This window comes from Electrophorus electricus, chromosome 1, assembly GCF_013358815.1.
Source record: "Electrophorus electricus isolate fEleEle1 chromosome 1, fEleEle1.pri, whole genome shotgun sequence".
Lineage (NCBI taxonomy): Eukaryota > Metazoa > Chordata > Actinopteri > Gymnotiformes > Gymnotidae > Electrophorus > Electrophorus electricus.
Genome location: NC_049535.1, coordinates 3,782,501 through 3,797,738, shown reverse-complemented (window position 1 = coordinate 3,797,738; position 15,238 = coordinate 3,782,501). Strand labels below are relative to the sequence as shown.

The following is a 15,238-nucleotide window of genomic DNA, read 5'->3' as shown; positions in this document are numbered from 1 at the left end:
TTAAATTTGAAAATAAAAGTCACTCGTCAGATTCGACGTGAAAAGCCGTAGGTTTTAACATTACTGTCTGGCTCATTTTATTAATTTGTTTTTGATTTTTAGTAAATAACATGTATAAAAAAATGTATAAATCAATCGCCACTTCCGTTTATATTGTATAGTATACCAAAAAACACGGTATTTCATTCAACGAGATTTGTTCTTTCTACCTAAAGCATCATAATAGTAGCACACATACAACAGCGAAACACGGTTATTTCTTAGTATACATTTAAATTGCATGCTTTTAACTTTATAGATGATGAAACACGTAGCCTTTTGCTTATTGGGGAAGAAACTGTTGCAATCTCTACATTCCTGCTTAGATCATTTTTAATACTTACAGGCTATTACGGTGTTGCGTCAGTCTACGTCACTGGAACGACTACGATATCGTACGATAGTATTTGTATTTACATGGGGTACTGAAATTGGGTGAATTTATTTGTAAGACGAACTCTGTATAAGTTTTCCTGTTCTAGAAGTGTTTCAGAAAGTAGACTGCCAGTCAGCGTCAGTCTCATTAAACAAATAACATGACCGCTTTGCTGACTTTACCTAGACGCTATTTCACTAGAATTGTCAAAACCAGCGGAGGAGACGTCGGAGGTAGCTCCATAAAACGGTACAGAGTAACACGGACCTCACACGTCTTAGGGTGTCCGAAACCAGCGACTTCGTTTCGTCGAGGTATCTGTTAATCTAAAAACCACTTTGGTTTGGCTCATAATCTTTATTGTATAATACTCAATGACGCTCAATTAGAATTGAATTTGCTTCATAGTTAGTATTTTCTTAATATATATCTATAACTACCTTGCAGGTCTATCAAGGACATATTATGCCAGTCAGCAGGTCTCACAAAAATTTGCACATGCTCAGAAACAGAGAGAACCTTCACCACCATGTTTTTTTGCTGCCAGTAAGTATACGTTTGTAGTGTAGTAAATGGTACCCCATCTCATGCATGTTCTCTAAACGATTCTTATATTGTTCTTATAGGAGAACCTTACATAAATGCTATGAAAACAGCGGGCTTTTTGGTGGAGGTGGCAGTGCCCCGCAGCAGACGTTAGAGGATATTGCGAAAAGTATTAGAGAACGACAATACAAAAGAATAACTGTGATGGCAGGAGCAGGAATCAGTACTCCGAGTGGAATTCCAGATTTCAGGTAGGAAATGCTATCGGAATTTTACCAGCACCACATCCTAGGAATTTGTTGACGTTGGTTTCAGAGTAGAAAACCCCAAACTTCCTTTTTTCAAACAGGTCACCTGGAAGTGGTTTGTACGACAACCTCCAGCAGTACAACCTGCCTTACGCTGAGGCTATCTTTGAAATCAACTATTTCCACTACAACCCCAAACCCTTCTTTGCCTTGGCAAAGGAGTTGTATCCTGGTAATTACCAGCCAAACCTGACACACTACTTCATCCGCTTACTTCATGACAAGGGCCAGCTACTCCGGATGTACACTCAGAACATAGATGGGCTGGAACGGAGTGAGTACTGGGTCTCTTGCTCTGTGAACTGGCAAAATGAGACAGAGTATACATGCCACATATAGAACTGATTTATACTCTTCAATTGCTCTTGTGTTTCTACACATATTCAAGTGGCAGGTATTCCACCTAAGATGTTGGTGGAGGCACATGGGACGTTTGCCACAGCCACTTGTATGGTTTGTCGCAGGGACTACAAAGGAGAAGAGCTGCGAGTATGTGTCCTTTGTCTACACCCCAGAAACGAACGATCGTGTGATTCAGGCTGAGTTCATGCCAAATGACGTTCTTTTATTTGCTTTTTACATATTTATAGAGAGAAACTGTTTAGTGCTTAATTGATTTTGTCTTTCCCAGAATGACATAATGGATGGAACAGTGCCTAATTGCCCTCACTGTAAGGGAGTCATTAAGCCTGACATCGTATTCTTTGGTGAAGAACTGCCTCAGCACTTTTTTCTGTATCTCACAGACTTCCCAATGACAGACCTACTAATTGTAATGGGAACATCTTTAGAGGTGAGAGAACCCTATATTGCATTAGGTAAGTAGACTTCACATTATTTGCAAATTTGTGCAGTTCTGTTTAAAAGTGAGGTGCAATTTCCTTGTCTCTTGTCTAGGCCCTGGGCTAAAGCTATATATTTAGGCCAATGTATGAAGAATTAATTTCTTTTTCCATGCAAGAGAATTATCAGTAATTATCAGTAATTATCAGTAAAGGATCATTTTAGGGACAGACAGGAACGGTTGTTAATCAGTTTTGCCAACAAGTGTCACAGTTGAGCTGCATCTTACTGGCTGTAATTTTCTGACTGGGCCTCTGCAGGTAGAGCCCTTTGCCAGCTTGGCTGGAACTGTGCGTGGTTCTGTTCCTCGCCTCCTGATAAATCGTGATCCGGTTGGGCCTTTTGCCTGTGGGTCTCCACGGCACAATGACGTGGCTGAGCTAGGAGATGTGGTGAGTGGGGTAAGGAAGCTGGCAGAGGCCCTGGGTTGGATGTCTGAGCTGGAGGCACTTATGGCTGCTGAAACTCAGAAGGTTAGTTATAATCACATATGTTTGTTATATATCCAAGTGTTATGAACTTGTGTACTTACATTAAATATGAGATAAACAGAATACCAACATTTAATCACTTTGAATTGCTTGGCTTTAGGTTTGTTTCAAAATGATCGTATTCTTAGAGCACATCCTTGCATTTGTTAAGATTGTGTCAATTAAAATAAAACAAAAGAAAGCACCGTGACTGGATAAAAACGTTTGTGGAATTTAACTGCGTGGTGTTCCAACTTTCTGCAAAAACCTTTTTCCCCCCATCCCCTTCTGTAGGCTTCCAGGAAAAGTGATGCATGAGCAGTGAGATTTGAGGCAAGCTTCACTGCAGGACTCTTCCTCTTACCACACAGCCGTGTGATGTCATAGCTCGAGCCACAGTGCCCTGGCATGGCCCACTGGCTTGTGAGTGGGCACAGAGGAACTGGGAGTGAGGCTACACTGTGAGGGCTGCAGTGCTCTGAGACTCTTACTGCAGTGGTTGCTTCACAGCCTCAAGCTTATTGGGGAATCCTTAATTCCCTAATTAGTCCATTGGATGAGTTTAATTTTAGCCTCTGATACTTTGTCTTTAGTGGTTTTGTGGTTGGTGTTTTATGATATAGGCTTTTCATGTCAGCACTTTGAAAGCTCTCTGATGTTTTGAATGTGTCTGATAGCACATCCTTCTTCAATTTTAAATAATAGTAATTTACAACTGAGTCATAAACAATGAATTATTAAATGTGATATTCTTTACAGATGATTTTCATTGCTATTTTAAAGGTAAAGGCATTGAACATTATCATGTAGTTTCTTGATAATTTCAATAACTTATTCATTAAATACTATACTTTGATTGCAGTCAGAAGAGGGATAAAATCAAACCTTCCAGTGTTCCATGGAAGATCATAACAAGCATTATGTCCATAATAAAGCTCCACTTCTAGGTGGAGCTAATCAATGTCAATAAACTCTCATTAAGGAATTAAAATTTTACTCCTTTACAGTAATATGCTATTATGTGTTGCATGCACTTTATTGGTGTTCAAGGTATCTCAGCACAGATTTTTTTTCCATCAATTTCTTATGTGTAAATGAATGTCCATCTCCAGGTGACAAACCTAAACCACCTGAACCAATTTTGTAATCCTTCTGCTCAAATGTACTTAATCAGGCAGAGAAGAGCATCTACCAGTGCAGGAAGACACAGCCCCATGGTCACCACTGTCTCAATGGCAGCAGGATGTCAGGAGTACTGTGGCCAGTCGCCTTCAACAGGTGTGAGGAAAATAGTTTCTTGCTGGTTAAATTGTCCTGCAAAGAAATATATTGCCTTGTAATTCTTCTGAGATATACACAAAGGTGAGTAAGGAAAGTTTGTTTAATTCACCGTCTAGTTCACTTCCATTATGTCACTTCTATCTCCAGTTTCAGTAGATTTTGGTCTTGACAGTACCTTGGCTTCTGGAGGAAGCCTAGAATGTTGTGACAACCTGTTACAAAAATTCATCAACACTTCATGACCCAAATTCCTGATTATTTTGTGCTGATATCGTCTTAACCCTTTAGTAGTACCTGAATTGGGTATATGAATGACAAACAAGGTATTGGGGAATGAAGACTGTGTTTGCAGATGTTTGCAAGACTACCATGAAGTGACAGAATTCTTCCAAGTATTCATTCTTAATGAATGATAACAGCATGATAACTGCTTTCTTCTCACCTTAGTTCAACTCAGACTGTGTCTCTCATACAAACTCGTATACACATGGTATTGTGAATGAATGAAGTCCTTTGCTTGCATGGCATATGAAGGACCTCTGTCCGAAGCAATCCTGTTTTTATGGAAAAGTACTACACCACACTTTATGCTACCTCTCTCTATATATGTATTTATATACAGTATTATACAAAAGTGAGGATGGGTTCATGGTGAATTATACATATTTGTAGGTATGTGTGTTTATTGTACAAAAGTACTGATGATTTCATGAATTCTTTCAAGTTTCTTTGCTGGATTTTGGCTGCTTCTTGTTTTTTTCATACCACTCAGCTTCAACCATGTTGAGGTAAAGGCTCTGTCCAATCGAAAGACTTAATACTAAAGGCTTAATTCTTTTTTCATGTGTTTTAGTGCTGAAACTGTCTTTGTCTTGGTGTTTAAATAGTGGTTTTAGATGCAAAGAAACATCTAATGCCCAAATTTATATATATATATATATATATATATATATATATATATATATATATATATATATATATAATCCACAACCCACTTTGGTAGAGGCATGAATGTATTAGGTAAAACCTCTGCTAGTGTGTGCATCCTGTTGCTCATAGTTTGTTTGCTGATGTACATAAAACGTGTGTGCAGTCATTGTTAAATGTTACTGTAGCCTGTGTTTAGTTAAACATATAAGTCATGTCTGTCATTAATGTTGTATGTGAGTGCCACCATTGTCGTTTGTGTTTTTTGTTAAATGTTTCACTTTATCGAGGGAGTCTGTGCATCCTGCTCCACACCCATTGGCACTCGGGCCAGCGGCAACGTTACAGATATACTTCTATCACTACCATGTTACTGTTGTGTTAAGAATAGTCTGCCAGCCAGCAAAGACCCAACGGGCAATGGTTCTTTGTGATAGACAACCCTTGTTAATGACAGCAGGTAAACATTGGTCTGTAGTTTTAGAACTAAAAAATACATCTATAAGATAGTTGTCCTAATTACGCAAACATTGTGTATAGACAAGGTGTTTGTAATATCAGTGGAGATGAGTATAAATATTTATATACATTCTTGCTTGGTTATCTGCCTTTTTACATTAATATTTATAGTTATGGCATTTAGCAGATACTCTTTCCAGAGTGGCTTACAGTTCGAGCAGGACTTATTTATCTGAGCAGGACATATTTCTTTTTATTCTGCCCATTATTTTACTAAAATAATTTTACTAATTATTTTAATCACCCAAGCTTTGAATTTTTCAGGTTATGTCATAGTAATAATGCAGTTAAAATAATGTACTCAGTGCAGCAGATGATAAAATACAGTATAACTAAATGGTTTAAAACACAAGTTTTAATACTTTTGGCAGAAATGTTAAAGAAACTGAAATTCTGAAATGTAGGGAAATGCAGGAAATTGATATGGTCATGTTTTGTCCTGAATTTTCAAGAGACTGGCAGGGATAAACCTGATTATACAGACATATTAGCTATAAAAATAAAATGTGAGCCTTCTGCATACTGACATACAGTGTGCACAGATTAGAATATGGTGTTCTATCATATCTATTCTTCAGGGAATCTCAGGCTAGTAAAATCCTTCAGGCTTAGAGAGTAGTTAATTAGACATTTTGTAATATTTTGGTCCATTCATAATGTATCTTCAGCCCTTTCCAGAACTGCAACACTGGCAATTTCAAGTTAAAATTTTATTTATTTATTTATTGATTTATTTATTTATTTATTTATTTATTTATTTATTTATTTATGTATTTTTAACATTTTCATTGCCTGTATGATTAAAGTCAAATCAATGTTTAACTGATCAGGACTTTCTTAATATCTATATGTTTGCCTTTAGTCTTCCCACTTCTCAGTTTAGGCTCTTGAAGTTTCAAAAAGGCTATAGATAAACTCTATCTCACAAGTGTTTCTGGTCTCCTTTGTAGTTTAAGAAAAATATCTCCACCTTGTTACGTGCATGTGTAACAAACTAAACTTTAACCGAATGTTAACAATTAGTTTTGGAGTTTGACTGCAAAGTCAGAATGTGCAACAAATTCAGGATACTGGTCTGATGGACAAGGGATTAAAAATGCTTGTTCATAATTTTGAGGTTATGTTTCGATAAATGATAAATAAATCATTTTTTTTCCCAACGATTCTTCTTCAGATTATGGATTATGTTCGATTATGTCATTATACTGACACCTAGTGGCCTGGATTCTTCAGCGACTGTATACTAAATGTCTTTTTGAACACGGCCACCTCCATGTGGGGGACAAGCTCCATGGAGCATAAACTGGTTTATTTGAGGACTACAAAGCAATTTGATTCTTCATCGCATTTGATCTGCACTTTCTAGAAAAAAAATCACATTCATAAATATTGTTTGATACTTTTTGGTGGTAAAAATGACATTGCTCCTTTAACTGGGATAGAAAGTATCACATAAAATTTTGGAACAAGACAGCAGATTAGAATTTAGAACTAAGAAATGGCTCAATATGGCTCAAAAAACGGTACATTCTCAAATGTACTGTCTCATATGTGATGTGTTTGTGAAAAGTCGCTTTGGATAAAAGCATCAGCTAAATGCCGTAAAGGAAAATGCCTTTAAAAAATTTTAATTTCATTATAAGAATAGCTGCACACAGGTACATAACCTTTACTTTCAATGGTTTCAATATAAAATGTGGACAATATTCACCAGTAAGCACATTTTTGCCAAACATATATTTTGCTGTTGCAAAATATATAATATAAAAAATAGTAAAATCGTAAAATACAAATGCCATAAGTAAAACAACCTTGCTATATATAATATATTCACTTACAAATGTGTGTTATACACTGTATTTAAGTATATCCTATATGATTATTCTGTAGCACTTGTTTGTCTGTTTGGCTCAGTGGCTGTTAGCAGCAGCTGTGCAGGAACTTGTGGAAGACCTTCCGGAAATCTGCGTTGAAGACTGTGTAGATGACAGGGTTGAGTGCACTGTTCACATAGCCCAGCCACGTCACAGTGCTCATGAGATGGGGCGAGATGGCGCAGGTCTGACACACAGCCCGTGTGCTGTGAACTACAAAGAATGGGGTCCAGCAGAGCAGGAAAGCACCTGTAGTCATAGGAAAAGAACATACTTCACCGCAAATACCGCTGCCCTCTACCAGCAGATAGTACTGTTAAGACCAGTTCTGGTCTTAGAGTGTATAGGGTTCACAAATTTCGCTGAACTGTCAAAATATCTTATAGGCATTTCAAATATCTCTTTTAAGATAACTGAGAATATGGGAGTAAAAAGGAGAGAATCTGAATTATTCCTAAAAGGCAATATGCTAAGATTAAAACATGCCCTCCATTTCTTACAAAAGATAAGAAGGCTGTGAATGAACAAGAATTACAGCTCAGTGGGCAGTTTGCACAGAATACTTTGGATAATTCAGTAATGCTGATGGCGTCACAGTTATTAAGTCTGCATTATACACCTCTGGTAGTGTTACCCAGTCCTGTTCCTGGAGGACTGCTACACTACCTTTTATTGTTTCCTAAACATAACACACCCAACATGACTTAACACGTCACTTAATTAACAATTAACCTTATAACAGAAATGAACCTTATTAACCTGTGTCTATACAAATGTCATGAAAACTGTGAGCTGATTGTATAATCTCAATGTCTGAATGTGTTTATGAATGTAAATTTTAGACTTTTTTTTGTTAGAAATTTCCAACAACAGATACACAAATGATACTGTTTACGTGTTATTACAATTCCAAAGTGACTGGTTGTTCTTCTTAACCTAAGCACTATTATTGCTGAAAATTCTAACCAGACTGCGTGAACCTTTAACAAAAACACTGTGACTTTTCAGCAATAACACATGAAATACACAACTCTATGTTATACTGCAATAAGGGATATTGAGCACTTCAAAGATTTTAAGAAAGACACTAATTTGTGTTTTTCTTTTTAGTGAAAAAAAAAACATACATTGAAAGGGACTACTCAAAATTATAGTCATAAAAAATTTAATCTATCTGGCTGACATTTAAAAAATGACTCAAATCTTATTTCCAAGATAAATCCTAGACATTAAAGGGTGTAATAATCTTTAGCTTATACCGCCTTTGTAAAACTTTAGGAGTATTTGGTTTAATACAGCACTATAGTGAAACACCATTATTTTTATGTCAGGAATATACTGCAGTATTAGAGTGGAATGCATTATTCTTAATTTTATTAAAATATATGCTGATACAAGTGGTTTATTTTAGGAACATTTAGTCTAAACTGTTTTTGCACCCTTACAGCCATCAATATTTTATTTTTTTTCAGAATGTATTGTATTAACCATTCAAGAAACTTCTGTATAGGGAGGCAGGCCCACCTGTCTTTCGGTTTTTATTACAGGCAGACAGCACATAAAAGGGTGAACTAAGCACTAGGTGTGCATGTCTTTGGAGGGCTTTGAAAAAAGGCTTGTAAGCAGGGTATAGGATTTAAGGGAACGGATGGTCTCCTTTGGTGGCTAAGTCTAGAGTCTACACCTCGAATCTAAGTCTAGAGTCTAAGTCTAGAGTCTAAGTCTAGAGTCTACACCTCGAATCTAAGTCTAGAGTCTAAGTCTAGAGTCTACACCTCGAATCTAAGTCTAGAGTCTAAGTCTAGAGTCTACACCTCGAATCTAAGTCTAGAGTCTAAGTCTAGAGTCTAAGTCTAGAGTCTACACCTCGAATCTAAGTCTAGAGTCTACACCTCGAATCTAAGTCTAGAGTCTACACCTCAAATCTAAGTCTAGAGTCTACACCTCGAATCTAAGTCTAGAGTCTACACCTCGAATCTAAGTCTAGAGTCTACACCTCGAATCTAAGTCTAGAGTCTAAGTCTAGAGTCTAAGTCTAGAGTCTACACCTCGAATCTAAGTCTAGAGTCTACACCTCGAATCTAAGTCTAGAGTCTACACCTCAAATCTAAGTCTAGAGTCTACACCTCGAATCTAAGTCTAGAGTCTAAGTCTAGAGTCTAAGTCTAGAGTCTACACCTCGAATCTAAGTCTAGAGTCTACACCTCGAATCTAAGTCTAGAGTCTACACCTCGAATCTAAGTCTAGAGTCTAAGTCTAGAGGAAGTTAGCAAGAACTTCAAAATTGAGTCCAGCTCCTTTAATCTTGAATTTAACACTCACCCACAATAACAGGCAGGAGCCCCATGGCTTTCCTCTCTCTGCTGTTGATTTTAGCCCTCTTCCTCTTTTGGCCTGCGCTCTGAATCTCTGCATAGGTCAGTGTTCTAATTGGGCTGTTGCTGTACTTTGGCGGCAACGGGCAGCTGGGCTGCATGTCACCGTCCAGCTGATCTGAGGTGGTCTGGGCCAGGTCCTGCTCCATGACGCAGGGCAGGAGAGACCCGGGGGCCTGCAGAGCGGCAGCGTACTGGAGCTGGCGGCAAGGCAGGATACTGCTCCTCAGCTTGGCCCTGCGTACCTCCTCCCACCGACGCAGGCCTCGGAACGTGCCGCAGTAGAGAAGCAGCATGATGGGGCAGGGGATGAAGAAGGAGCAGACAGACGAGTACACCACGTAGGAGTCGACCTCCAGCTGGCATGCCGCCGGGTCGCGCTGAGGGACGTTGTTTATGCCAAAGATGACTGGCAAGGCCACTGCTAGGGCCAGGAGCCAGGTGGCAGACAGCAGGAAAAGCTGCCGGTGGTCAATACGCTTTCGGCTGTAATGAAGCGGGACGGTCACTGCAATGAACCTGTCACAGAGTACCACGAACAATTACTACAGCTACTCCCTGCAGAGTTTATATCTACCACGCTGCATCAAGGTCTTCAGTAGCATCGAGATATTAAAGCTAGAGTGTTTAAACTACACTCTGCAGGGCAGTAGATGACAGCTAATGAGCAAGCAAATTACACCATATTCTATATACTTCACATATGTACATACATGCATCTGAATGCTTATTAAACTTATATTCATACGGATATATGGCAGATCACCAATACAATACACTTCTATACTTCTTAGAAACAGATATGAATATTTTGAAAATGCGAACCTGTCGACGCTGATTGCACATAGGTTGAAAATAGACGCTGTACAAAGCATCACATCCATAGCCATCAACCCGTCACAGAGAAACATGTTTAAAGACCAAACGCCACCCTGAAACTAGACAGAGCGCAGTCGGACATCACTCATTCTCGTGCACCCATACTTATTCAAACATTATTCTTATGGTGGCGTTTCAAATAAATAATATATAGCCTACTACAAACGCAAACGGTGTCATTCGTGTCCTTTAATATATTTGCTTCATTTTCCTGTACAAACTCGCCATCATCAGTGGAATAAGTAATGGTACGTGTTGAATGTAAGCCGGAGACTGTCCACCGCGTGTCTCACTGAGCGTACCTGGAACCGTCATCAGTCTAGACAAGCTGTGCAGAATCAACCCGTGGTGGGAACTTCAGACTAACACGATCGGACAAGTCGCCTCATTCAGGATGACAGATTGTAAGGTGTAAAAGTCCACTAGTGACTGAGTTTCCCATCACGCTCCTTTATCATTATTAGTCTCATGTACTTGAAGATTTGGGTAATTAATATAAAATGTTTCTCCAAATCGCGTTTTTTCATGTTACTCCTAATTCATATAGGCTATATTTTTTCATGTTATGCAGTAACACGAAAGAGATGTTGATTACAAATAGCCTAATAAAACTTGGATTACTGACAGTTGCCGCATATTCCTCATATTACAAATACATATACAATGTTAAGGTGAACGTTTTTATACACACGATTTTCTCAAAACCTCAAGCTTTGATTACTTACCTCTGCGTACACAAAAAGAGGTAAAACTAATATTGCCAACAGAAGATCCGCCACAGCCAGACTAACAATGAAGTAGTTTGTTGTTGTCTTCAAAGCTTTTTCTATATGAACACTAAGGCATACGAGTACATTTCCACAGATGATAACTATAATCAGTAATATCCCAAATATGAGAGCAGGAAAATTGTAATCACTGATAACCAGCGGGACAGTGCTGTTGAAATCGGTAATATTTCCGAACATTGTTACACGAAGTCTCCCTCGTAGATAACTTTCTCCACAACCTCGGTCTTCCCGGATTGGCTTCTTGATAATAAAAAAAAGTTTATAAACTCCCTATTTGTAAAAACAACTCTGATCCATTTTTGGAAAAGTTGTCCCTCTCGGTCTGCTTTTCATGCGTCCCAGCCCCGACCTCCGGTTCCTAATTCCCAAATCTTCAAGTCCGGGAATCTAGAAAACTCACCATCAACGTTCCTTTTCAAACTGTATCTCTGGACTATTGATTTTTTCCCTGACGCTGACAAAAACAGCCTTCAGTGTACCCACAGAATCATGTCCTCACGGTGTTACTGTAGAAATCCATTCCCTTTAGTCTTTAGGGTGCTCTCAGGTCGCCTACTGGAGGCTGTTCAGCAGTGCGCAGCGGGGGAGGCATCATTTAGTGAACATTGTCATCGTGGGATGATGACAGTGATGATGACGTTGGTGGTCTTACATCTGTATGTTTTCACCTGGCAGTCTGGCAGCTACAGTTATGTAAAAAATTAAGACTTCTACATCCAGAACTTTCTCCTTTCTCCTTTCATATCCTGTCTGTGTAGATTATGGGTACTGTGGAATGTGATTTGTTGTTGGGTTCTTGGGTTTGTAGTGAATCAGGTGTGATGAATGATTTCCATGGAATAAAATGGAAATACATTTTGGTGTATAGAGAACTTGGCTTCTGATTTGCCCCAGATATTTGTTTGCACATGGCTTCGCATTTTTAGCATTTTTATCATCTGGTGAGTGGGTCCACTTAAAATAAACAGAAAATAAGCTTGTTTCAAAACTGGAACAAAATCTTTTAAAATGTAATTATTATTATTATGATGATGATGTAATTATGAATCTAACAAACTTTTTTGAAAATGAAGTACTCTTGAATGGTATGCAATCTTGTATGCATCAATCTTGTATTACTTTGTACAGTTACTAAACAATTTGGAATGCTACTTGAGTTGTACTCTCAGATGGCTCAATACGTGGCTATTGCTCTGGCTCTCATCAGATAAACATCACTTGCTCTGGGAGTTCTCAACAGTGTGATTCAGAAACCAGCAGAATATTCTCTCAAAAAGACTTGCCCAGGGTCTGAGGGAGATAAGTGTTCAAGACCAACAGCCGCTAATGACACTGTCTGCCAGAACATTGTGAATTCCATTTTACATCTAAAAGAAGGAGATGTAATGATCAGGTCCTCCTTTTACTCTACTCCTTGAGAGATGATGATGATGACGATGATGATGATGATGATTATGATGGTGATTAATCCATTTTAATTTTATCACATGCAGTCAGACATGTGCTTGGTCCTCTTTCCTCTTTGCTCCAAAAGTAGCACAAGGAGATTGAGACATACCTTCTGAAATCGAACCACAGCACCACAGCTCTCTCCTGTTCAGACAGGATGTTTAAAACTCTTACTCCTGATCTATTTCATTTTGCCATTTCTGAAACTGCCATCACAGGTTTCACTGCCTCTGGGAGTCGGGGGGGAAGTGATTGCTGCGTCTGCATCTGTCGACTGGATCAGCATACTTGGCTGATCCCAGTTTAATCAACCGGAACTTCAGTGCCACTGTCACATAGGTGCATGTGTGGTTCATATTAAAGGACAGAAAAGAGCACTGTTATAGAATGGAGAGCATCAGTAGGGTAGGTCTACTTTTTCAGCATGTTGAACTTCCTCCGTGGGGATCAGTGGATTAAAGTTCAATGCAGCATTTTCTGTGTCAGCTGGTGCAGAATAATGACCATACATAATAACTCAAGTTACAGCTTCTGTGATAAGAGGTTCAGTTAGATGCTCCGGCTGGGATTTTGTCTCATTGTCAGTGCTGGTCTCCATTGTCAGAATCCATTTTGAGCGTATTTTTGGAGTTTAACTAAGAGTGCGTCTGTACAAATATGTCCCTTTTGGTAACACACATAAACCCTTCTGCAGAAGCTGAATTAAAAGGACACAGATGAAACATACAGGAGTGATAGGAAGCCTTTATTCTTTGACCTTTTAAATACAACTTCACCTTTGCAGCCATATCCCCTTTAAATTAGGAACTCAATACAAAATATTAAACATGATTTCACTGGCCGTATCACCAGTCTACAAAAATGTCCACGGCAGTATATCATCAGTCTGCAAAAATAACAACAGCCGGTAAATTCTCTATAATTTGTTGGCTTAATGATCAATTCAGTGTGAAAGGTATCAACTTTGGTGGAAGAGTATTTTTATATTCAGCCACCTACTGACAAGATGAGGCAAGTTTAGTTTTGCTGGACTGTATACGTTTGGTGCGTCAAAGTGTTTCTTCAGAGCAGGAAAATATAGACAATACATGTGAATTAGAGAACTATACAAATACAGTGTACACTTCAAAAATAGGGCTTCTGTGGTGTCGAAGGTCCACTAATGTGCAGCCCTGTCTCCTGGGATCTGTGGGTTTATGTAAGGGTAGAAAGCAATTAAGCAACAGGTGAACATAATCAATACTCAGGACATTGTGGGCGGGGCAGGTAAGGGGTGTGATCCCTAGCAGGAGTGGGCGTGTCCATCCTGCTAGCTGGCCGACCAACCGTGACAACTTCTAGATGGTCCGACAAACATATCTAGGAAAATAAATAAAGTTGCCATAAATAGCGAAATATCTTTCTGTTGTAGGACCTTGATAATGAGTAGCTGCATAATTTTGTGTGTTTTTTCCAGTTATATATAGGTGTCACAAGTGAGTGCAGTGCTAGCAGTGGTATGTGTTGCATTTAGGTCGTACCACAGTAATAGATGTTGGGGACCTTGTGATTTTCTGAATCCGCTGCAAAACTGTCCAAAACCGTGAGTGTTGCTTCCACTCAATAAAATATGAAAAATAAAAGATCTTTTGACTTTTCTCTTAAGTAAAGTTTCAAACAGTGCGCTACCATAGTGTCTTTCTTTATCTCAAATGAACAACTGTAGCAAACTACTTCTATTGTTGTTCTATTGGTATAATAGTGGTGACTCTGGGTCAGCAGTAGTGCTGCTAACATTTAGAAGTGAAAGCTTCTTTGAATAAGCTTCTCTAATGGATTTATGGCAGATAAATGCAGATAAAGGCTGCTGGCAACTTCAACACTAAGAGTCTTACAGGGCGAACGCGGTTAAGCCATTATTAAATCCTTGGTATCTCAGAGTTTCAGCCACCCTCAAACAGAATGCAATGATTCAAAAGAAAGTGTGACTTGAATGGCTTTAGCTCGTGTTTTCAGATTTTGTCCAAGATTGGAGTACAGATGTGGCTTCTGTGAGCACAGGAAGGTGTGACAATACACTGCCTACATTTGCTTTTGCTACGGTGTCCTCAGAACCAGGGAATGATTGATCTGGTGATCATTGCTGTAGAATAAATGATGTAATTTAAATCAGTACCTGCACAGGTGCAAATCCAACAAAGTAACCAACAACTGAGTGAGGACATTTTCACAGACTTGGATATTGTCATGGAATGCTCGCCTCTCGCGAGTCATGTGGTTTGGCTCGCCACGTGGTTTGGCTCGCCACGTGCAGTGGGAGGATCTTTGTTTGTGGCCACGCCTGCACACACCTGCACCTCATTTTGTCTTTGTGTATTTAAACCTTGGTCATTGTGTGCAGTGTTGTTGGTCATTGTTGATGTAGCATGTTGAGGTTAATGTTAACGTTGTCATTGTTAAATGTATTCGTGTTCATCGTTTTTGTTTAATGCGAGTGCCATTGTCTTTATGTATCAATAAATGTTTGTACACGTCGATGAAGTCTGTGCGTTCTGCCCCTCGCCCTTCGGCACTCGGGCACA

At 38.9% G+C, this 15,238-nt stretch overlaps 2 protein-coding genes and 1 long non-coding RNA gene across 10 annotated transcripts in view; 1 reads left to right on the top strand and 2 right to left on the bottom strand.

Moving 5' to 3' along the window:
• The first annotated feature begins 411 nt into the window (after positions 1 to 411).
• On the top strand, positions 412 to 3,592 carry sirt3 (sirtuin 3). Of its 5 annotated transcripts, none has more exons than XM_035527310.1 (9): positions 412 to 434; positions 602 to 729; positions 863 to 961; positions 1,042 to 1,212; positions 1,311 to 1,543; positions 1,658 to 1,758; positions 1,901 to 2,062; positions 2,373 to 2,585; positions 2,877 to 3,592. In XM_035527310.1, the coding sequence occupies exons 3-9, from the start codon at positions 945 to 947 to the stop codon at positions 2,898 to 2,900; spliced, it is 921 nt and encodes a 306-aa protein (XP_035383203.1). In that variant the 5' UTR covers positions 412 to 434; positions 602 to 729; positions 863 to 944; the 3' UTR covers positions 2,901 to 3,592. The 5 variants fall into 5 exon arrangements, with proteins under 5 accessions (XP_035383203.1, XP_035383201.1, XP_026867373.2 ...); XM_035527308.1 differs by lacking the exon at positions 412 to 434 and adding an exon at positions 438 to 461; XM_027011572.2 differs by lacking the exon at positions 412 to 434 and having other exon boundaries at positions 452 to 729; positions 1,901 to 1,940; positions 2,016 to 2,062.
• Positions 3,593 to 7,229: 3,637 nt separating this feature from the next.
• drd4b (dopamine receptor D4b) lies at positions 7,230 to 11,405 on the bottom strand. The gene is made up of 4 exons (XM_027012235.2): positions 11,163 to 11,405; positions 10,384 to 10,496; positions 9,506 to 10,077; positions 7,230 to 7,432 (listed from the first exon to the last, which is right to left on the bottom strand). Exons 1-4 carry the CDS (start codon positions 11,403 to 11,405, stop codon positions 7,230 to 7,232), a joined length of 1,131 nt encoding a protein of 376 aa, XP_026868036.2.
• Positions 11,406 to 13,409: 2,004 nt separating this feature from the next.
• Positions 13,410 to 15,238, bottom strand: part of LOC113577882 — a 5,040-nt gene continuing 3,211 nt past the window's right edge. For all 4 annotated transcript variants that reach the window (XR_004776745.1, XR_004776746.1, XR_003410687.2 and 1 more), the window contains exon 3: positions 13,410 to 14,036. This is a non-coding gene — a long non-coding RNA (uncharacterized LOC113577882). The remainder of the gene's footprint in view (positions 14,037 to 15,238) is intronic.

Coding starts and splice junctions, on each gene's coding strand:
- sirt3 (XM_035527310.1), top strand. Junction 1,213..1,310: donor AGTGGAATTCCAGATTTCAG/GTAGGAAATGCT, acceptor TTTTTCAAACAG/GTCACCTGGAAGTGGTTTGT. Junction 1,759..1,900: donor ACAAAGGAGAAGAGCTGCGA/GTATGTGTCCTT, acceptor TGTCTTTCCCAG/AATGACATAATGGATGGAAC.
- drd4b (XM_027012235.2), bottom strand. CDS start 11,405: ATGTTCGGAAATATTACCGATTTCAACAGCACTGTCCCGCTGGTTATC. Junction 10,497..11,162: donor CTCTTTTTGTGTACGCAGAG/GTAAGTAATCAA, acceptor CGCTCTGTCTAG/TTTCAGGGTGGCGTTTGGTC. Junction 7,433..9,505: donor GCTCCTGCCTGTTATTGTGG/GTGAGTGTTAAA, acceptor CTATGACTACAG/GTGCTTTCCTGCTCTGCTGG.